Source organism: Ambystoma mexicanum, chromosome 13, assembly GCF_040938575.1.
Source record: "Ambystoma mexicanum isolate Mex_15411 chromosome 13, UKY_AmexF1_1, whole genome shotgun sequence".
Taxonomy (NCBI): domain Eukaryota; kingdom Metazoa; phylum Chordata; class Amphibia; order Caudata; family Ambystomatidae; genus Ambystoma; species Ambystoma mexicanum.
In genome coordinates, this window is record NC_090938.1 from 37,124,053 (window position 1) to 37,147,323 (window position 23,271).

The window sequence follows — 23,271 nt, forward strand, 5'->3', positions numbered from 1 at the left end:
TTTCTGGAGTGGACATGCTAAATCCCGTCTTTGCCTGCCATTTGCCTCCCTCTTCCTGTCTCTGGTGCAGCACAGATGTTCTAATCTTTCACTTCTTCTCAAACAGAGCAGTGCAGGGACTGACTTTGATCCCAGAACAGATGGTGGTGGGAGTGGCTCGCAGCTGAAGCGCAGGAGTCCTTTGGAAGGCAAGTTGCACTGGATGGCGGGCATGGAAGCATGTCCTCTTATGAAACGGTTTGCCATGCTCTCTCTCTAACCGCCCGCTGACTAAAAGACGCCAAAATAGTTTGGTAGTATTGTATTGCAATCATTTATATAGCACCATTTTCCCATTTGTGTGGCCTCAATGCGATTTGTGTTGTGAACGTCGTCTGGGACCGAAGTCCAGGTTTGGGAAACGTTCTAAGAGTAGAATTTGTGTGCGCGTGCGCATTTGGACAAGATTGGGATTTAGGAGGGCTGTCTAAGCTCCAATAACGATCCCAAGAGGTTGGGTACGTGGGCGGCTGCTGTGGTTGGTCATGACTGGGCGCTAGTGCAGGAGATTCAATGTGTACCCAGCTAGACAGTTTGTCGTAGGTTGTCGCTGTATTCTAAGGGCAGTGTTTCAGTGCAAGAAGTTGTGACCAGCGAGCCTGAGTTTATCGTAGCTGCATTTTTGATTGCGTGGATGGAAAGCTGTGCCTGCGGTAGATGTCCATAGAAGTGGTGCATTTAATACATTAAGGTAACTCCAAAGGATTTTTTCTTCGATGTCTGTGTGTCTGATTTCTTTTCTGGCACTATGGGTCGGCTACCCCTAAATCTGCCAAGACGATGGACTGATTGTCCAAGAGCATCTTCAAGTGGCGGTAGACATTCTACCACAGAAAAGGACCTAGCTAATGGGATTATTTGAGTGGAATAGGCTAGTAATTTAAATAGACCTAGCTACTACGTGTCTTCAACGTTCTAAAACTGACCGAGTAATCTAACAAGCGCCATGTCAAGGGGATAGTTGAATGTAACCTCTGTGCGTTGCAGCGGCTAACTTAAGCAGGTATAAGTGCAAAGGGGGTTGCTAGCCATTCCCACCCCCAAAATCCATCTAGGTGCATACCATGTCCCATCTCCACATCCAACTGGGTACACATTGAGCAACAGTTCAGTTATTCTGAATCGAGCAACAGTTCAGTTATTCCTTGCAAAGGTTTTGAGTATCATAAATGTGAAGAAACTCCAGTCACTGCGTAGGTGCGCCTCTTTCCAAAACCACCTAGCCACACGAAAGGTGTCAGTGCTTACCTTGTTGCTTTTTTTCGATTTGAATGGATTCATTAATGCCAAGTGTCCTCTGGTGCCAGTGCCTTGGGTTTCCGTCTGTAAGCATGTGAATAGTGGTGAACAGGAAGAGCGTTCCTGGAATGAGTTAGTTGTCTGTAACAGTAAGGTCTTCAGGTGTGCTGAAGCTCCTCTTTTTGGATAGTGTTTGGAAGCCGAGTTTGCGTCTACATAGTATTGCAGATCAGAGATGCCTCATGGAGCCTTGGTAGCGCTATTGCAATAGAACTGTGCCATCCAAACATTATTCCACCAGACATGGATGGTTTTCAAATTTCAACAAAGTTTACAGCATTTTTCGAATTATTTCTAGCTGATTGTTTATTCAAATTTCTGATAAATGTCGGCCTATGCAAAGCATGTGAATTTAAACTGATACAAGCATCAAACATGATTACAGGTAGGATAGCACAGGGGCAACGTGCTGGTTTTATAAGCAAGACCACACAGAGCAACAGAGGTTCAAATCCCAGATCTGCACTTAGAAACTGAACTCTGGTACGGTATTGGGCGTATTATTAAACAAAAATAAATTTGTCCTGTAGCGGAATAAAAATACATTTGTTATATAGACAAATACACCAATAATGAAAAAAAACCTTGTTCTAGATACATTTTTGTTAGTGTGCGAGAGCCCTATACATCAACCTTGTAACTAGGTCAACTCTAGAATCCTGGGGGCAGGGACAACACATCGTCCGACGTTGTTCCCATCGCTATTTTATGCCTATACACAGTAACCCTGAGTTCACCTCTGGGAACTGACTGGGGGCACAAAAGAACTATGGGGTGGGAATGCACAGCTCATGTAAATCAGGATAATTGATGTGGAGTAGAAGCACACCAAAGGTGTTAGTTCACACTATTAAATAAAGAAATAATGTCAATGGATTTCGCTTATCTTCTCACCATAAAACTGTAATCCTGCCTGTCGATGGATTTCGCTTTCTCTCGCAGTGCATGCCTCTTCCTCAGGTGTTATGGTGAGAAGATAAGCGAAAGCAACAGATTCATATTTGCTAACAGGTTACTGGAGCAGCTGTATAAAGATGCAGGTTGCAGGAACAGGAGCGGCGATCAAAGATTCAGGCGACGGTAAGCGTTAGATGGTGACCGCAACTCTGACTTTTCGCGCAATGCTGCGTACTGCTGAATACTGCGGACCTCCCTCTGGAAACCCCCAAGAGCACTCGAAGCAGAAGGGTGTCCTGGCCGCATTCTGTCACTTCCCGGCCTCCGGCGCATTTCAGCTGTTGACTGGGTCTGAATTGGAACTTTATCAGCCTCAGATTGAGGAAAGGCTTTTAGAACGCATTTAACAATCACTATTCTACTACATACAGGAACAGTGAAGTCCCCACCCTGAAGATGGATCATTCGATCCGAAACGCGTTGGTTACCTATGTCACCTATTAAAAGGGGCTTCCCTGAATGGTGTTACTTCACAATACAAAAACCCTAAGAGTGAACTTATTGCTGTCTGTTAAATTTATATCGCTGGTTTACAATTTGTTAATGAAATGTATACATGTCCCTTTGAACATTTACAGGATGTGAATAATAAGGCTAAGCTTTGAGCTACTTGCTTTCTGCTTTTGTTACATTTATGTACCTTTACAAACCAGGTTATACTCTGTTTGTTAATTGGAATGAGAATTCCTGGATGCTTCACCATTGTCTGAATAATTCTTTTGTACATTGTTTATTTGTTTGAAAAAACAGACCTTGAGAGGTCTATTAAAAAGTATCAAAAAGTATTGGTCAGTACCAGATCTGTATAATTGGTTACATAAGTGATCTTACATGCCTGATTTATCCTTTATTGATGTTATTTATTTTCTATTTTGTAATATGTTAAAGTCAAGACTCAATTAACACTCTCTCCACATGAGAGTATTAATTGATCAACTAAGAGCCAACATTTAACTCCCGAACGAAGATTCGGTAGGAGTGCATTTGGGCTTACTGCCTAGCAATAGGTAGTTTAGGTTGTTTAACTGACTGGGGGCAGTCACAAGATGGAAAAAGAATAGGGAATGGTGCATAGCAGACTTGTTTAGGAATGCAAAGGTGAAATCATTCCGGGAATGCAAAGTAGAGCATCTGCTGGGGAAAAGGACTGTGTGCAATATTATCAAGCCAGACATTGGGTAATAAGCAAGGATAACAGAGAAGCTGGCACCAGAAAGCTTAACTATAGTCAGGAATAAAATGTATATACACACACTCCTGATGGCTCAAACAAGGGCAGATTGGGCATACATGAGGGCACTTGGTCCCAAGAATTGGGCGAGAGATTAGAGGACTGGTCAACTATATGGGCGCGTAATAAGATCTCCTCATCCTCGGTACAACTTAAAGAAACGACATATAAGGTAACAAACGGAGAGTATTTGATGCCTACTTTTCCTAAATAAAGTCTGCAGGGGCGTACCAGAGAATTGTTGGAGCGATGTGGGGGAAGGGGTTCTTTTATACACATTTGGTGGGAAAGCTCCACAATTGGATATTTCCTGGGAGGAAATTGTGGCATTTGCATCGCAGCTGGTGAAAAGGGACTTCCTGATTGACCATGGGGTGGTGCAACTTGGGATGCTGGTAGACAGACTGTACCCGCTCTTCTCGAAGGTGGGGAGGTGGGGGGTAAGAGTCATCACGACTGTTCTTGGTGGCCAAGCTGGGGATAGCGGCACATCGGAAGAGGAGGGATCCTGATGTCAAGCTTGGTGGGATAGACTGTGGCCATGGAGAAAATGTTGGCGAATATATTGGAGACTAGTAACGCATTTACTGAGAAATGGGGTGCATTGTTGCACTGGACATCTGACTTCAGGGCGTGTACATGCCCATAATGACTGTGAGCCCTTAATTTGTTTGATCTATATAATGGGGATACATGAGGGATTGTCTCTGTGAAAGTGTGGTCTGGTTGAAGGGCTGTTGTCTTGATGCCTTTTGTGACGAGCAGTGATCTGCGGATGTTATGAGGTTTATTGTTAAAAGGTGATTGGGGGGGCGGAGTGGGACACAGGCCAGGAAATTGAGAGTTTTTGCCATTTCCAGGAACAAGCTTTATAATGAGCTATGGTGGAAGATATTAAATTAATACAAACGTGGCTTAGAGTTCGTTTGAGGTTTCTTCACCTAGGGTCTTTAAAGAAATGCAATGAGTCACAACTCCGAGGAGGCAGTAGAAAGAAGCTTGAAGGAGAGCTGGGTGTCTGGGGCTTGGCATTCCATGCTGAGACAGTTTGCCATGCAGTTGATCAATTGATTTGTGTAATGATTTGATGGGTGCTTCTGCTAACTGTGGCTAGTGACATTGATGCTTGTTGCATGTCACATATGCACCTCCTCGAGGGCCATTTGCGCCCCATTGTGCACACTTTTTTGGTCACCTAAGCACCCAGGCCACGCATTGTGGGTTTAGCACTGTTGCATTGTGATACCTGTGGGCCATTGTGTGTGGCCTGTTTGGGTTGCACATTTTGCCCATTCACTGCAGCTCGTTGTGTCCCATTATGGTGACCAGCAGCCTGTCTTGTCTCTGGTGTGGGGCGGGAAGTGGGGCGGTGTCCACTGTCTGTCGGGCCTTCCCAGTGCATTCATTAGCAGCATTGTGACAATTCCCCCCCACCTCATGCAGCAGTCTGTGTGCTGTGACTTGTACTCACCCAGTGCCCAGGTAAATTGACCTCTCCCCCTCCATGTACGCTGGCAGCATGCTGTTGTGCAGGACCATGGCATCATGGGTTGGGCCTGAGAACCGGGCAGAGCAGAGGGTGATCATGAGGTCTGCATCACAGGTGACATAGATGTTCAGTGAATGGTGCTGCTTCCGGTTCCTGTAGACTTCCTCCAGGGCATGGGGGGGTATTACCAGCTCGACATGCGTGCAATCCAAGGCAGCTACCACATTGGACATACCTGCTATGGCATAGAATCTTGCCTTGGTGGCATTCAGCTGTGCCATCCTGTTTGGCAGTGCAATATGCTGTTCCACATGGAGCAGGATTGCATCCAGCACCTCCACCAACATTTTTTGAGTGTTGGCTGCGCTAGTTCGTGGAGCTGGCTTAGTGTTTTGGAATGTGCCCGTTGCAAGGGCCAACACCAGCTTTACCAGCGGCTGTATGGCGTGCGGATACCAATCCTGCTCTCAATGTCTCCCTGGGTCATGCTGAGGACATATTATATGCTCTCCCTGTCAAGGCGGTACAGGGTTAGAATTTGCATGTCACTGAGGGTCCATGTTGTGGTCCATGCACTGGGTATGGGTGCATGCCTTGCAAGGTGCCGCCTTCTCTCATTCGTCATCCGCCTGTCCACTGCCTATTGGGCTCTGTTTGGCTGGAACAGCTGCAGGTCAATGCTGATTGCAGTCCGTGGCAGCATGCTCGTGTTAGGAAGTGTCTGTTGAAGGTATGGCCTTTTGCAGCTCTTCCATGCTGCTTTGGGTGCACATGGATGCATTGGGTGAACCTGTAGCCTCGTTTCCCACACCTGCATGTATTTTCTGCTATTTACCATCTGCTTTCAGGCGGAGGTTTTCGCTGCCTAGCGTTTCCCTGTGCTGCCGTCGTATAATTATTATTATTATTTTTTTTTTTTGTAGTATTACCTGAAGGGACAGGCAGAAATTGCTCAGTGGGAAATCCACTGATCTTGGAGACGCCCATTTTGTAGTGAATACTACTTCAGAGTTGGTGTTATAAATAGATAAAATTTGTGGTAGTAGTTATGCAGTCAATCAACAAGGAAAACGGATTGACATAAACGCTGTACTTAAAGTTCGATCACTTTGTAATTTATTTTCCAGATTGTAGTGTTCAATCATTTAAACAGCAGCGGCTCTTGCCAATGCATTTCGGACTATGTCCTTCTGGACGGGCTCTAAAAAAACATTAACAGAATGTGATTAACTTCACCCCTAATATCTTGAAATTCAAAAAAAAGGTATATCACATTGCATAATCTTGTACAGAATGAAGAGACACATATCTGCCAACGAATAGTGCACTCTACTTGTTTTAACAATTTTTACAACTCCAGTTCAGTGCAAAGTTGTTTGTTGGTGCAAATCAATGTAGTCTTGCACTCTTTAATTATATTTCCAATCATCCTATTTGGTTGTATTTGAAGCACATACAATATCCATGGCAGATTATGCTCGTTCATTTCCCAACATTAATCACATATTGCACAAGTCTGTTTCTTCTAGAATGCTAAAGTTGCGTGTTCTAAAGGCACATATAATATCTATGGCACATTATGTTCGGTCATATCCCTTCAAGGAGTACAAAAATTGTGTGTTCTAAAGTACTTCAAACTCCTTCATGGGCTAATGTTGCATTTTATCAATTGTTGACTTTTATACATTCCCTTCATCAATAGTTCATAGAAAACGGTGTAAATCAAGCTCTTCATTCAAACATAATGGTGCAACAGTTTCAAGCCGGTCTATCCAAAATACCTCGTGCTTTTTTTTAGTTGCATTCATTTGTAGATACTTGGTTTTCATGACTTCTAAAATTTTGAACCGTATCGGTGTGAGCTGGTGCTTGTGGTCTTGAAAATGTCTGGCTATTGGTGAATGACGATTGTTGGTTCTTACATTGGACTTGTGTTCATTCCAGTGAATATGTGCTTTACGGCTGGTTTGTCCAACATATGTGAGACCACATGGGCACTTGATTGCGTACACCACGTTTTGAGATTTGCATGTGGCATGGTCTTTCAATTGAATTTTTTTTCTCCTTTGCGTGACTGTTATGATATTGCCCTTGTTCACATTATTACAGTTGTTGCAAGAAAGGCATGGATAAGTGCCTGGGTGTTTAGTGTTTTGTTTCTTTGGTCGATTTGGATTAGTCTCGACAAGAAGATCCTTTAAATTGTGGCTCAGTTGAAATGCAAAAATTGGCTTGTTACTGAAATTAGTATTGCATGTTAATAATGGACAATGCTTCAATATTGCTTTCTTGATTCTGTTCGACTGAATGCTGTACTTGCTTACAAACACAAGTTGTGCGTTGGTGCTGGTGTCTTGACTCTTAAGTATTAGCAGTTGATTGCGTTCATTTTGATTGACTTTCTGTTTTGCTTCTTGGAGTTTAGATTCCTTTTATCCTCTTGATTAGAATTTGTCAAGCATTTTGGATGATTCGGTGTCCCAGTTTTCGTTGGTGTTAACAGTTCTTTTGACCCTCAGTAATTGGCTATATGGTAAACTCAAGATGGTTGAAGGGGGATGAAAGCTTAACCTATGTAAAAGGTTATTCCTGTCTGTTGGTTTGTGGATATTACTGATGGTGTGACTTGGACATCTAGAAAATGTAAGCCGGGGTTTCCAATCTCTGAGGTGAATTGTATCCTTGTGTCGATTGTGTTGAGGTATTTCAGGAAAAGATGGTTTCTGCTGTATCATTCCAAATCAGGAAGATGTCTATACAACGACCCCAGTACTTTATGTACTTTTTCCAGACCGGATGATTTAGAATGTAATCCTCATCGAACTTAATCATAAAGGCATTCGTGTACGATGGTACCATTGTAGCGCCCATTGCGGTGCCGATTATTTGTTGTTAGGTTTTGTTAAACTTGAAATGAGTTCCGAGCAATCCTCTCCAGCAAGATCATTATGAATTCCTTGGAAGTGCCAACATTCTCTTCTTTCAACAGAATCCAATCCACAGCTTTTAGTCCTAGGTCATGAGGTATAGAAGTATACTGACTGCATACATCGATTGTGGCCAAAATATCAGTGTGTTCAATTTCTATGCTATGTAGTCTGTTCAGGAAATCTGTAGTATTCTTTATGTGCGAAGGAAATTCCTGAATGATTGGTTGTAAGGGACAGCCTTGGGATGTGGCATTGTTGACATTATGGTATTAATGCCGCCAATGGTTAGGGGGCCGCCTGGTCTTTATAAGCGCTGGATTCACTGGTGCCTTTATTTGCCGGTGATTGTGGTTCTTGTGGGGCCACCTCACACCTAGTTTGCTGGTCTGGTAAACGTGGCGGTACCCGCTGATACTGCAAAAATGTTACTGCAACGGCAACCTTGGTATGAGACCCATAGTCCTTTATCTAATGCACCTCTTAGATTTAGGACTTGTTATTCAACTAGCCAAAGGTCCACATTGCTGCCCTCTCTGCGTAAACCACATCTCAGAGCAAGGTTTCCTGGTGGAAAATCCCAGTGATTAAAGCATTTATGGAAGGGGTGTAAAGAGAATTCACCCTCCTGTTTCTAACCCAACTGCTGGCTGGGACTTGAATGTTGCTCTAACAAGACTAATGGGACCTCCCTTTGAGCCAATGCATGAGGCTAGTCGTAAGGTTCTCACCGACTGTCTTTCACGTGGCTATCACTTTTATCAGGAGAGTTGGTGAACTGCAGCCTCTTTCAGTTCAAGACCCGTTTGTTACCATTCAAAGACAAGGTGGTACTGCACGCAGACACTTGCTTTGCGCCTAAATTAATTTAGTATTTCCACGTGAATCCACTGAACTTCTGACTTTCTTTCAAAATCCCACTAACTCAGCTGAAAGAAGTCTCCATAAACTAGATGGGAGGAGAGCAATGGTGTATTACCTTGATAAAACAAAACCACTAAGCAAGACAGACCAATTCTTTTTGCCACTGGTAGAGCAGGGGGACCCTGCCTCTTAATCTGTAATCTCTAGATGGATTATTAAATATATCCAGTTATGTTACTCTCTTGCTGAGAGATTTATCCTTTATGCCTAGAGCACTCTCCACTCTCGGCACAGGAGTAACTTTAGCCTTTTATTGAATCTACTCTATTTACAACACATCAATTGAACATTTTCCACACTGGGACTTATTGCATGACAAACTTCATAGGGTGCATAATTCAAAAAAGTATATCAAGTCGATGTACATAAATAAAATAATTAGAAACAAATAACCACCTTACTATCATCCACTTAAGACACTCTAAAATGTCTATACATTTTGAATAAAATATACTAAAAGTTAATATAGTTACCTTCCACAATGTGTACATAAAACCTATATTGGCACCATCAATAGTGTTGTTGTTTGACATATTTATATCTGAAGTTTAGACTCTCACAATGTATAAACCTGTATTTCAGAGACTCCATCACATTATCACCACATAGCCGACACAGACATTAAGATTTAAGAAATCCAATCCTTGCACCCTTAATTTCGAGCACTGTCTGATACGCTCATCAGAGCATGCTAATACATATTCAGGAATAGAAATCTGTGCGTCATTCTGTATTGCATAAAGGGGCCACTATTTACATTTGTGGACAGGTGAACAAGATTCATCCCGTAACTTTATTCACTTGGTTTATGTATTAACGAGTGTTTACGTTGGCTTATTGATGCACCATTTGTCGGTTCAGCAAACCCTCCAAACCATACGTTATGTGAAGTACAAATCTGCCCCAAAATACCCATTTGCTCAAAATTATCCGGTCTCGTATAGGCTTGAATATAATTAACAACAATAGTTCTGTTCTCAAGGTGCATCTTTTCCATAACATATTACCACTTTTCGAATAAAAACTACTGGGTTGCCTAAAAGATTGAATTCCAGTCTTAAGAACTCTGCTAACGTCTTGGGCATTCGAAATAGAATTCATAAGATTTTAGCCTCTAATTTACTCTGCTCATTGGTAAGGTTATGGCCCCATACATTAGGACAGGTTCAACTTTTGCAGTATAAAGCAGCAAAATGATCTTCAAAGAACATCCTCCATTTATCTCAATAAAGGAACTTGCGGTTTGTTTAATCATCATACATTTCCTCTTGGTGTCTTCCCAATGCCCCCTACAGGTTAATTTGCCTTCCATAATGACTCCCAAGTATTTATTAAATGGTATGATCTTAGTTTTGGTTACATTAGCTCGTAATCCATTAATTTTGGCATATGTACCAAGAGCAACTAACATTATTTGTAGCCCCTTAGGGGTGTGATCTAACAGGAGTAGGTTGTTAGCATATCCAAGCCAATTTAGTTTGTGTTCCTACTTTCACTGGGTGGGCATTTATGTTATTGAGCACTTGAGCCAGGTCGCCTAAATACATAGTGAATAATGGTGCAGCGCCCGTACAAGTAGGAAAAGACTCAGTTTACACTGACCATCAAAGTGCGCTCTTATACTTGTTCCTTTGTGGAGTAGCATGAGCATAGTGGGGAGACCACGTGGTGTGTTCATACAATTTAGTTTCCCCCACAGCCTATTCCTCATTACTGTATCAAACGTAGAGCTGAAGTAGATGAACGCACCACAGACTGACACCTTTCTTGTAATCCACGCATACTCGACCGCTGATGCCAATGTCAGCAGGTTTGTATTGTCTCTGCGTTTTTCCTAAATCCTATTTGATTAGGAGGCAATATTCCATTGTTAGATATCCACTGATTAGCCCGACCAAGAGGAATTTAGCAAATAGTTTTGCAGGTATATCCCGCGTAGCCAGCATCCTGTAGTTTGCTGGATTAGTCGCAGGGAGTAGTCCACACTCAACTATATGGATGCACAAAAGATGCAGGGCTTCTGCCCATATCTTGGGGGAGGATTTTATCAGGCTATTACAAGTACCATTTGGGGCCTGCAGCACGAGAGTCGCAAAGCTTCTCAATGATAGTGGTGAAGCCTGCGACTGTCGCTTTGCATACCCTTTTTACTTCAGGAAAAACCACCTCGGAGTCCACCGAAGTTGTGGACCCCAGGGTTGCTGCAATATGTGCACGCCAAACCTCCAAGATGCTATTAATAGGTTGTCCCTTTTTAGTAGCCCCTTTAGTCAGACCGTGTACTCTTGTTATTAACCGTACTTACGTGACTAGCTATTTGTAGCCACTAATGTTATTTCTTTTTTGCTCATTTAATAGCTTCACAGGTCTCTGTGCCTGCAAGCTAGCCAATGGAGAACCTCTACAATATTCACCTGCAATTGCTTTTTAGCGTCACTAATTTCATAGCCCTGACCTTTATTCCTGCTCGCCCTATTTCAGCACTTCTGCACATTTTTGTATCTCCTCCGTTTGTGTATGGCTTCTTTGATACCATTTGTTAATTTCAGGAAATCTGGTATCCTGGTTGATCTTTTCACTACCTTTACCATCAGCAAAGTCCCCAATAAAGATTGGAAATGTTAATACTGTGTTTTTAGCTTTATCTAAATCCCCTGCTATCCATAATGTGCAGGTCTGCCTGGCATTCAAGTATATACCTCAAGACCTTCCTCTTTGCTTCTGCCTGCTCTCTTCCTCTCCCCTGCTGATTTCCTGTCTGATACAGCACTAGTCACCTGGCTACCCTCTGATTTCCGGCCCAGTTGCACACCCGCACTGCCTCCTGGCAACCCCTGCATGGGTCTGTATCTGTAACCCTACCGTCGCCCTACCTTCAATTTTGCTTGCACCGGTCTTCTGCTGGCCGCACTTCTTGTTTTTTATCCCATGTACAGCACTGCCCCCTCCCCTGCACTTGCACGATCTCAAAGTCACTTGGCCTAGTAAGATCGTTTTCTCTGTCCTGTCATGCTGAAGCTTGGCTGTTGATCTGCGGAAGCTACTGAACCCCATCAGACCCTCCAAGGTGTGGACAACTCAACTACTTTTATCACAGCTAAGCAGTCCTCACCCTGGGGGGAAAAGGGGAATGGAGAAAATAACAAAGAACAGACGACCTGGACCCTCAGGATGATCTGCAGCAGAGGAGGAAAACAAAGGTTATGGCAAACGCAGAACTAAACCAATGCATTCCTAGTTACTACAGAATGACCACAATTACATTTTACCTGTAGATCCTCTGCTCCTTCCCCAGAGGATGTTTACCCTTAATTCAGAAGCACTGAGCAAGCTCTCCAGTTTAGTAGCTTCATCTGTAAGGGTTTAGGTAATTGGAGAATGAAACTTCAACAAACTGTTTAAGGCACCTTAGCAAAACTGCAGTTCCAGAAGACTCTAAAACCTATGCAGTTCTTTGACTGCTGCTCGCCCTTTTTAGTTCAGCATTGTTCCTTAGGGAAGCTAAAATGCTTGCTTGCAAGAAGTTTTAAAAGTTCCCAAACAGTATCTTGCTTTTAATCAGTTCAGCTCCTGCGCTCCTGTTTCCACCGCTGAATGGATTGGTCACCGCGTTCCAATGTAGTCCAATGCGTCCCTGAGTGTAGTTTGCTAAATGCTGAACAACCTCTTCAACCCTTTTTTTCAGTCATTTACTGCTAATACACTTAAGCTTTCGAACAGAATGACATTAACGAGTAACTATTGCGTTCATATTTAGTTGCGGCTTGCGTTCTGACCGCTTGATGAACAGCTGTTCAATTGTAACTTAGGAGAAGGAAGCCAAGCAATTGACGCGGGTGGCAACGGAACCCAAGAAATTAACAAAAGGAGGGGAAACAGCTGATCACTGTAATTGGACCCGACTCGCTTCACGCGTTGCATTTGCGGAAGCTAAAATAAATATGAAAGTGTCTCATTCGCGAACATGACCGAGTCATAAATTAAACTAACAAAGCCAGATAGCTCGTGAGCTGGAAGGGAAAGACACTTCTCCTTTGCTTTAACTCACGACTTCCTTCTATCAAGTCCTTCACAACAAGAATCGACGTAGTATGGACGATTTAACCGTTTTAAACACAATTTTCACAGAATAACTTTTAGTTTACGGTTTCCAGATTTAAGTTTCTGATGAAGGAACAGTTGACAAAGGCACTTATGTTAGCAGATTGCTTTTTCGCAGCTCCCAGTTCCTTGTGATTAACAGTTCCTCCTATGCTGACACCCCTCCTCCTGATTAGCCTTAAGGATAAGGCCCAAAAGCTTGATCTTCACTACACCTGGCCAGCACAGCTGATGGCTAACGATGAAAGGCAGTTAAGATTCCTTTCCACAGAACAAAAGGAATTCCCAACCCATCGGATCTGACTTAACCCTCCATCTTTGCTTGGGCACTAGTATTCAGTTAAGGCATAACACTCACAAAATGATGAAACTCTTACATAAGTTCGCCTAAACCCATTCCCAACTCAAATTTAACTTCATTCCAGACCCACCATCATATAAATTGGCATTGCCCAGCTAGCAACCCTGACGGTCCTCCCCCTGCCTTGCCTCGACGCGCCTTGAAACACTTGTTTATAGGCACATTACACATGCCATATCATATATAACCCCATTTAGATCATCAAACCCACTACATACTCTGACACAGAGGGGGCAGATGGTTGCGCTCATTGCACGTTAGAACAGCCATTGCTCCAGCATTGGGGTCTGGCATGGATTCACATGCTCATGAATATTCCCCTGTCGTCAAGCTGGGAATCCTTGGTAAAAGAAAGTTTCACTTGTGTTTACAAGCTTTCTTTCACAACCCAATTGCTGAGCTCAGGGTCATACTGCCCCAGCCAATGAATGCTCTCCCTAAGGCCCTCCTCTGGCAGCCATCTTCAGATTTTTACTGCACGCCCAAGTGTAGGGAGTTCTCGTGTTACGCTCTTGGACTAATACAATCCTATTTTTGCTTGATTGAGCTCGTGTGCTCCATTTTTTCCACATTTGACTAACAGGGATCCATTTTTTGGCATCTTTCCTTGCCCTTCAAGGGTGGAATTGTTGAGTGTTTCTCTTCAAAGTTTCCAGAAAGCCATCAGGCCCACACTGCACCATGTCGTCGGAGAAGGACAGAGCCTCCCTTTTCAAGCTCTGCACCAGCTGCGGTTTGCAGAATGTTTTCATGGAGGACAAGCATTCCCAGTGTCTTTATTGCCTTCACCCATTGCACAAGGAAGATAGCGAGATCTGTCATGGCTTTACCAAGTGCACTGACGGATTGGCACACCAGACTGGCGCGTGACTCAAAGCCAAGGCCCCTGCTCTGTGTGATTCACAGGGGCATGTCTCTTCTGGATGCAGCCAGCCAGCCAGACAGAGCTAGCGTCTAAGTACTTTGATGGCACATCCGTGGGGCCCACGATGAGGCCAAGCACTGCGAGGTTGCGGTCATCGCGCAACTGGGCCCGGCGGCGGCCAGGGCATGCGCGCCTTATCCTCCACTGCCTCAATCTCCAGCCATTGCTCCAGTTCGTCAAAGAGAAAGTCGGCTACCCTGGGGAAGCTGCAGAAGAAACTAGACCAAGGCCAAACAGGACTAGGTGTCCTGATCGACTTTGGCCAAAATGTTCGTTGGGGTAGGGGAAATAAAAATACAGAATGTGATTTGTCCGAATTTCAGCCGTTCGGAAAATCCAAATGGCTGAAAAGTTCGACCAAATCTCGCATTCGGTTCTGGGGACTGCAGGGGTGTCCCCCGCTCCCTAGCTCACTATATTGTGAGCGCGGGGACACCTCTGCAGCTGTCACGAAAAAGAAATGATCGGGAACAGGCGCAGCAGGAACCAGCGAGTTGGAAGAAAGGTAAGTAGGGGTGTGGGTGTGGCTAGGGGTGTGGGCCAAGTCAGAAATGTTCAGAGGAGAAAAGACTGAAGGTTATTTCAAAAAAATAATCTTCGGTCTTTTCTCCCTCGAACATTCCTACCTGTGTTTCAACCCCAATCCATCCGACCTGCCCGTGAAGGCCCAGGTGATGCAGACTAAATCGTCCGCTTCCATTGAGATGGTGGCGCCCACCCTTTCAAAGGCGAAAGGGACTGACCTGATCCAGGGTACCCCTACAGCGGCCATAGTGGCTCTTACTCCGAGGAAGAATGCTTCGGCCAGACCAGCGGAGAAGACACCTGAAAACAGGATGCAGTCCCTTAGCCCAAGACAGACCCCTCGGGACTCAACAAAGGGGTGGTTGGGGGGGGAACGGTTAGAAATACTCCAGTGCACAGATATACAGATATTTCTTCTTCCGACGTTGAGGCGGGTTCCATCCACACCATCCCGGAGGAGGCTGGGGTTGATGTCGTTGAGGTGGTTGCTGCCGAGGTGATGATGTTGGCGGGGATGACGACATAGGTGCTGGTCCCAGCAAACCTTCTACCCAGGCACCTTCCAGAGATCTGTCGCATGACATTCTTTTGACTCTCCACATTCTGTTGTCAGAGATGCAGAAGAGGATGTTGGCACCACCGGCAATGACACCGGGGCTGCCAACGCAGATGAAAAGGAAGAGGGAACCTGATCCCCTCTGCAGCCGCCAGTGCCCCCCTACATCCTCCCTCCTAGGGACATGGGGATGGACGCGGTGACAACGGACACCGACGGCAGCATCTCTCAGCTACCAAGAGCTTCTCCCCTGGGCAAAGTGGGTTCCTTTCACTCTGATTTCACGCAGGTCTCAGCTCTTCCAACTCACACAAGAGGAAACGGAGGAGGGGGGGAGGAGCTTCCTTCACCAACTCCGGGAGGTGGAAAGGAAGACCATTCTGGCAGTGCCCCTTCTGGACGACGTCTGGGAGGAGTCTGGCGCTGCTGAAGAACCCTGCTTCAGTTTTGGCAAAAAGCGACCGGCTTGGGTGCAGACTCGGAACCCGGTACTTCTCAAGTGTTTGCGGTCACAGCTGTCCCCGGACTCGGTCTCGGCCACTGTGCGGAAGAATTCCTCCAACCCGTCGTCTTCGGCCTCCGTTCCCCTGGACAATGAAGGGAAGAAGTTGAACGCTCTGGGTAGAAAGGTTATCTACTCGGTGGCGACGACAGTGAAGGCGGCGAATGCTTTAGCCACCCTGGCCAGGTACGACCGGGAGTTATGGTACAAGATAGCTCCGTTACTGGATTTCCTCCCGAGGACAAACATGTCAAAGCGATTGAGATTCTCCAGGAGGGCAAGGTGGTGTCGAACCATGCCATCACCATGGTCCTGGACATTGCAGATAATGGGTTCCGCCAGATGGATAACGGAATGTGCTTCGGTTGTGGCTGGCAGAAGGCCACCAACTTCAGCCAACCGGTTCAGACTTGTGTACTTGACATGCCGTTCGACGGACGCAATCACTTCGGAAAGGCAGTCAATGAATCTCTCCAGGTGATCAAGACCAACAGACTGCCTGTGCCCTGGGCACGCTGCAACCGCTCTGTCCTTTCGTTCCTCAGGAAGACAGTTGGGCAGAGCATCCAAGGGGTACTGCGGAGGATAGTCCTCTTACCGTCAGCCATCCTGTTCCTCATCTCAGGAAGCCTATAGGGGATGCTCCAAGGCCTTCGGCGGTGGCTGCTGTTGTAAAGGCTCCCAAGGTGGCATGCCGGCCTCCAAGCAGGACTGAACCGGCCGACGGCATCGGGCCCCCACCCATGCACCCCGGTGGGAGGCTGGCTGGCGAACTTCGTCAGCGTGTGGGGAAACCTCCATGGTGCTGCGCGCTCTCAACCACGGACACACTCTGGAGTTTCAGCAACGGTGTCCGCGAATACCACTGGTGGCCCGGGAGGAAGAGCACATCCCTCAGCTACTGCTGGAGGTTCGGCCCATGTAAAAAAAAAAAGGTTCTGAGGCAACTCCGGGGCTCCAGAGTTTACTCCAGCTACTTCTAAGTAAGAAAGAAGACCGGGGGCTGGAGGCCCATACGCAAGCTACAGTCCCAAAAAATTCAGGATGGTCACATTGCAAAACGTGCTCGGCCAACTGGAGGAGGGAGACTTGTCGTCCTTGGATCTAGAGGACGCTTACTTCCATGCCCCCATTCACAGAAAATGTTGCAAGTTCCTACGCTTCATCGTTCAAGGGAAGCACTACCAGTTCAAGGATCTTCCCTTTGGACTGAAGTCTGCACCCAGAGTCTTTACAAAGTGTCTGGCTCCAGTGGTGGCCCATCTGCGACTACAAGGAATACATGTGTACCCGTACCTCGACGACTGACTTGTCCAGGCCAAGTCAATGGACATCGCCGTCGACCACATGAAGAGGACCGTCCGGCTGCTAATGGATCTGGGGTTCTCGGTGAACTATGCACAGTCCTGCTTGACTCCATCGCAGGTCATGCTGTCCTGGGGGGGGTCAGACTCCACACGGTCTCCTGCCTGGCGTTCCCCTCTGGAGAGAGGATAGCTCCCATCTTGGGAAGGTTCAATGGCTGTTAGCACTGAAGATTGCCATGGGGAGGACCATCAAGTCACTCCTCGGCATGATGTCGTCGTGCATCTACATGATCAGGCTCTGCAGGTTGTGGGTGCAAAGACAGAATTCTGCTTGACAAGGAGTTCTGTCGAGCAATAAGGTGGTGGGGTGTGCGCTCCAACATCGCCAGAGGCTTGGACTTCCAGAACCCCCACCACCCTTTACGAGGAGACAGTCACGACGGACACCTCACTGGAGGGCTGGGGAGCCCACACCGGAGGTCTCCATGCCAGATGTCTGGCTCCCGGAGGAGAAGGTGCTCCACATAAATGTCCTCGAGCTGTGGGCAGTGTCTGGGCCCTCAAGCTTGATGGACAATACCACCACCATGTTTTACGCCAGGAAGTAGGGGGGGCCAGGTCCCCAGAGCTCTCCGGAGAAGCGAGGAGCTGTGGCACTGGGCCGTCGCCCAGATGTTTCTCGTTCCTTTTCACCTCGCAGCAGTAAAGAACACCATTGCAGACTCTCAGCAAGCGGGAGCTTCATCAGGATCAAGTGGACAGTCTCTTCCGCAGGTGGGGCAGTCCCCAGATCGATCTCTTTGCGACGTCGGTGAACACCAAGTACCAGAGGTTTGCCAGCAAGCTTCCCCAGCCTCGGAACATGGGGATGCATTCTCTTTCGCGTGGGAGGGCCTGTTCCTGTAGGAGTTTCCTCCGTTGCCACTACTACGAGTCATCAGTCAACTCAGATGGTGGCAGTGTAGGATGATCCTTGTTGCGCTGTCGTGGCCGTGCCAGATCTGGTACCCGGACCTTCTCAGCATGTCAGCAGCACCTCCAGTCAAGCTACCAGTGGTCGCGGACATGCTCGGCTGGGAAGATGGTGCAATCCTGCACCATAACCCAGGAACGCTGAACCTGAAGGCCTGGCTCCGGCAGCATTAGAGTTTGGTGGGTACGAGCTGCCGGCGAACTGCAGGGAGGTCCTTGGCAGGGCCAGGGCATCGTCAACTCTTGTACTACAGGCACAAATGGAGGCGTTTCGTGACTCTGTGCCGGTCGCAGAAGATTAACCCTCACGGTCCCCCAAGTTGTAACGTACTTGTCGCTGGCTAGGTTGGGGCTGGCACACGCTTGAATCAAAGTTAATCTGGCGGATATCTCACGCTGCACCAGGTCGCCGGGACGGCCTTCTTTTGTCACACCGTCTAGCGAAGGAGTTAAAGGACTGTTCCCGCCGGTGAAGACTCCAGCCCCGGTGTGGGAACTCAACGGGGTGCTGACTAGGCTTATGGGGGTGGGGAGGAGGGGGCTCGTCGAGCCTAGGCATCAAGCGCCTCTCAAGTTACTGTCTTGGAAGACTGCTTTCCTCGTGGCCATCACCTCTGCTAGGAGAGTGGGTGAGATCCAGGCCCTGTCCTGTAAGTGGCCCTACTTGACTTTCCACGAGAAGAGGGTGGTGCTGTGGTCACACCCCTCCTTCATGCCCAAGGTTCCGTCGGAATTTCATCTCAACAAATTCTTAGTGTTACCTTTTTTGTTTTTTCTGACGCCTTTGTTGCCGGCTGAAAGGACTTTGCACTTGCTGGATGTGACCCAAGTGCTGACGTTTTATGTGGCCCACTCTCATGGATACTGGACTCTCAGCTATCCCTTTCTCTTCCCTAGCCCATAGAGGAACATTGTATTGGCGGACCGGGGCTGAATGGGTTAGGGCCTGGTGTACCAAAATACTGTCAGCGGTTTTATTTTAGCCTCCGACATGGTTTCCACAAACTCCTTAGCAGCTATGGTTTTGAACTGAAGAACAGACACCTATCCAAGTAGAGGGGGTTAGTGCTTCCGGCCTGTCTAACCTGGATCCCTAATGTCAGGGTGAGAACTATACTGCACGCTCTAGGGTCTGGGCGTGATTGCTTATATAAGCCACGCCCAGAGACCGGTCCGTGCTTCGTGTGGATTCTGTTCCACACGCTCACCGCGGCTTACCTGCAGCTCTGGATCTCTGAGGCTCCTCCTGCTTCTCCGGAGCTCCTACGAGAAGAAAAGTAATCGTATTACATCATGGTTCACTTACCTGATCTCCGCTGGTTAGAACTCTGACTGCAATTGTGCAGAAATCCCTCTGCATCTGCATCCCACGGACCGAAACCCCTTGCTTCTGCATCCTGCGGTCCACTGCGCTCCAGACTCTCTAAACTCGCTCTAGTGCATTTGCAGCATCGTCCACGCCCATTGTGCCTGTAAAGGAAAAACAAAGTAAGTTGGTCACGCTTTGCATATCAGAGGGCAGCGCAGCAGCAAAGAACAGTCAGAGCAGCAAGTCTCTTCAGGTTGAAGGCAATCGTATGCACATCCAGTGCTCAATTACTGAATTTACTGCACAGTCCAGCAAGCTATTTCTGTTCGCTGCGCCATATTCCTGCATTTTGGGACACATGTGAATGCGGAAACATGTGCTCATCAAGGAATCTTCATATGTTAAGCTCATTAGACATTGGTTCAACCTCCCACTGAGGACTTGCAAGCAGAGACTGATCTACCAGCAGCAAGTCAAACATTTAGGGAGTGGTACAACTGAATTTACCTGCAAATTCAGGGATTGAGCTTCCAGTGAAGCAACTGGGACGGCAAACACCTATGAAGTAGCACCCCTGCGTCTTGCAGGATCGAGTGCGAACCAAACCAGCAACAAAGGTGAGCTTAGTATTCAGATTAGAATCCAGGTGCATACAGGGTTCTGAGAAGGGGGGGGGGTGGTCCCTAGACACAAAGAGCAGTGTACTGAACCCCTCCTATATTGACAGGTCAACCTTCTGCTTTCCAACCCAGAGCGAGAAGAATCCATTACCAGGAATGGGAAAGGGCACAGGAGGGATTACTCGCTCCCGCAGAGTAACCAGGTAAGTGTGACACCCGCACAAAGAGTTTCCGGAAGACTTCTCAACTTTTTGTGAACTCCGGTCTTGTGAAACATGGGAAGGCCTTGTTCAAGGCTTCCATCTCCAGGTGGCTCTCCGGCTGCATGACCCATTGTCACCGGTTGGCAACCCGACCGGTGCTTGGCCTTCCTAGAGCCCATTCTACAAGAGCTGTCGCTGCTATCACTGCTTTCCTGTCTGGTGTGCCCCTGCTGGACATCTGCAAGGCGGCTACGTGGAGGTCGACTCACACATTCACAAAGTTCTACTGCACCGACAGGGGTTCCAGGGAGGAGTCCATGGTCGGCCAAGCAGTGCTACGAAACCTGTTCGCTTGAAGGTGAGCCTGGTGAGGGAATTCTGTTGAGCCTTGCCAACGGGGCAAACACTCATACATTAAGCAGGTCGCCATCACTCATTTCAATCTGTGAGGTGAAGTCACCGACAGTGGAACTTTTTGATCGAATTACTTAAAGAATTTTAGTCGCAGCCGCTACATTTTCTTTGGTAGCTACAGCATTTGGAGGATCATATATTTTGAGGTACATAACGCACTGCTTATAATCGATTTCTACCGCCTGAACCATTGCGGTTGACCCATCAATGTGACAAACAGGCCAAGGATGGCGCACAGTGACCAATAACCCTCCTTTTGGACTGCCAATTGGTCATAGTGGTAGCTATCTGTACAGGTCTCCTATTATCAAACTTGCACACATCGGTCCTCAAGTTTCCTGTAATGCAATTATGCAGAATGTGTCAATATACTCTATCAGACCACCCACAGTAGAAAAATGCCCGAACGTCCTAGTGTTCCAGGAGCACATAATATCTAGTCGGCGTGATATCGCTGAAAAATTATTCTTAAAAACCTTAGGTAACCGTTGCCAGTAAGTATCAACCTCCTCTTTAATATTTAATGCACTCACTGTGCTTTGATGTTTGTGGTGATCCACACTCTTATACCTCAACCAACGTGTGTTAGTTCTGGACGCCCCTTAGTTGATTGAATGACCTTGTGAGATATATGCACAGGTGGGATGTTTGATTTTACATGCTAGCATATAATTTACAACTCTACATGAATATCCTCATCTAAAAAGCTCAGTTTTCTAGTGCAGGATGCAATCCAATGTAGCTGTAAACCAGATATTGGATACTGATGAGTTGTCATCTACTAGTTGGTCGGCAATCTTGATATCATTTGTGATCACCTGAAGGGCTATCATCGTATACAGAATACGCAATGCAGCTGATCGATTTAGGGGTGGATGATAATCGGAAGGTACAACAGTCTGTAATTGGAGAGCTCTAATTTCTCTTCTGCCAGCCTTTGCATTGACTCCAGCAACTCTATCAATGAAGTGATTGTTACCATCAATGGCCTGTAGATTGCTGTTCTTCCTTGCATGGGGAACGGTGTTTGTAGTGCATGAATCTCCAACAATAGTATCGCATAGGATACTATTGCAAATGTTCCTCTTGAGTCCATTTGCAAATCGGCAACCTGGAGTTCTGTACACGCCTTTACACAACACTACTGCCTAGATGCACACTCTAGGTCTGATTCTCAGGTGGAACAAGCGGTGCTAAGACATCTTTGGTACTGTTCATTCACATACCCCACCACCATCTCTGGGTACTGCTCGCTAGTCTATGCACAGCATATGATTATAAGCGGATTCACAAGCATCAGAAGACCTGTATTACTCACCGTTATAGCATTTCTGATGATGGTATTTGCCTAGATTCACATGTGTCCAACCTTCCTCCCCTCGTGGAGTAGAAGGAACGTAGACATCTTACACCTTCTCTCTTCTATACTCACTCACGCTGACTATAAGGCTCCCTCGTGGAAGAAAAAACAACCAGAGGGACCTCGACGTGTGAGGGATCTTGGGTACACTGCACATCACGTTAGGGGATAGTGTTGGTGACGGCCATGTCCCCTTTCATTCTTCGACGAAAGATGCAATACTCTGCGATTACCACTAGATGTCGGACTATGCACAGCATGTGAATCTAAGCAGATGCAATCAGAAATGCCATTAGGGTGAGTAGCGCATGTCATAGTCTTTGACATTATGTTAAGGTCAGTCTGTGTCCAAAACCTATCGTTGCCTTCACAACTAAAAATATACAATGTGGCACCAAAAAAGTGTTCTTACTATGTTCTGAGCTTCTTCCAGCTACTGGCTTGCTTTTCAACTTCCCCTTAAATTCAACACGGTTGCAAAAGGCCTCGGGTTCCCTTCCCCAAGAAGGCAGCGCTTTCATCTTCAAAAACAGTCAATTCAAACATTTCCGCTGTCGATGAGTCCGAATGAACTTTGCAACCTTTCAGGCCGTTCAACAGTTCACATAGATTTCTCCTTTCTACAATCACTTCAACACAGGCAAAACAGCGTCTGTATCTTACTTTCCTGGGTTCTCTCCAAGTAGGCTTCCTCGGTCTAGGCGCAGTTGTCGGACCATACGGTCCAGCCATTACCGGTCACGCAAGCGATAACCCTTGGCTGGCACTTTGTTCTCTTTGCATGTTCTCATTGGACTTCCTTGCCACCACAGGCTTTCTCTCTGAACTTGTGTAATTAGTTCAAATTCTTTTCTGCTTGACTCTGCCGCAACTTGTCTTTCACACACTTTGTGGTGTTTATTCCTTTTCACCACCTTGCTTTCACACTATCCAATAGTTCTGATCATTCGCTTTCCACTTGATTCACATTACTGGCTTTCACTTTGCTCATACTTTCACATTGTCCAATGCGTATTACCATTTTCACTCTGTTCATAAATGGCACATCTTTCCTCACTCATGTGGTATTTTCATATACTTTACATATATTTTCCTTAGTTGGGTATTCAATAATTCAAAAAGTACTTTGCAGCTTGTTGGGTATTCAGAATTCTTTTATTCGGTTTCCAGACCCATTAATTATAGGTTTACATTCGATCAGCATGTTCATCTGCCCTAATCCAGCCCTTGGAGCGCCTCAGCATGAGTGT

General features: G+C 46.3%; 1 protein-coding gene across 2 annotated transcripts in view; it reads left to right on the forward strand.

Annotated features, from left to right (window-relative positions):
• Nucleotides 1-23,271, forward strand: part of MDM4 (MDM4 regulator of p53) — a 169,802-nt gene that overhangs the window by 101,239 nt on the left and 45,292 nt on the right. For both annotated transcript variants that reach the window (XM_069633115.1, XM_069633116.1), the window contains exon 7: nucleotides 107-188. In XM_069633115.1, coding sequence (XP_069489216.1) covers nucleotides 107-188 — 82 coding nt within the window. The remainder of the gene's footprint in view (nucleotides 1-106; nucleotides 189-23,271) is intronic.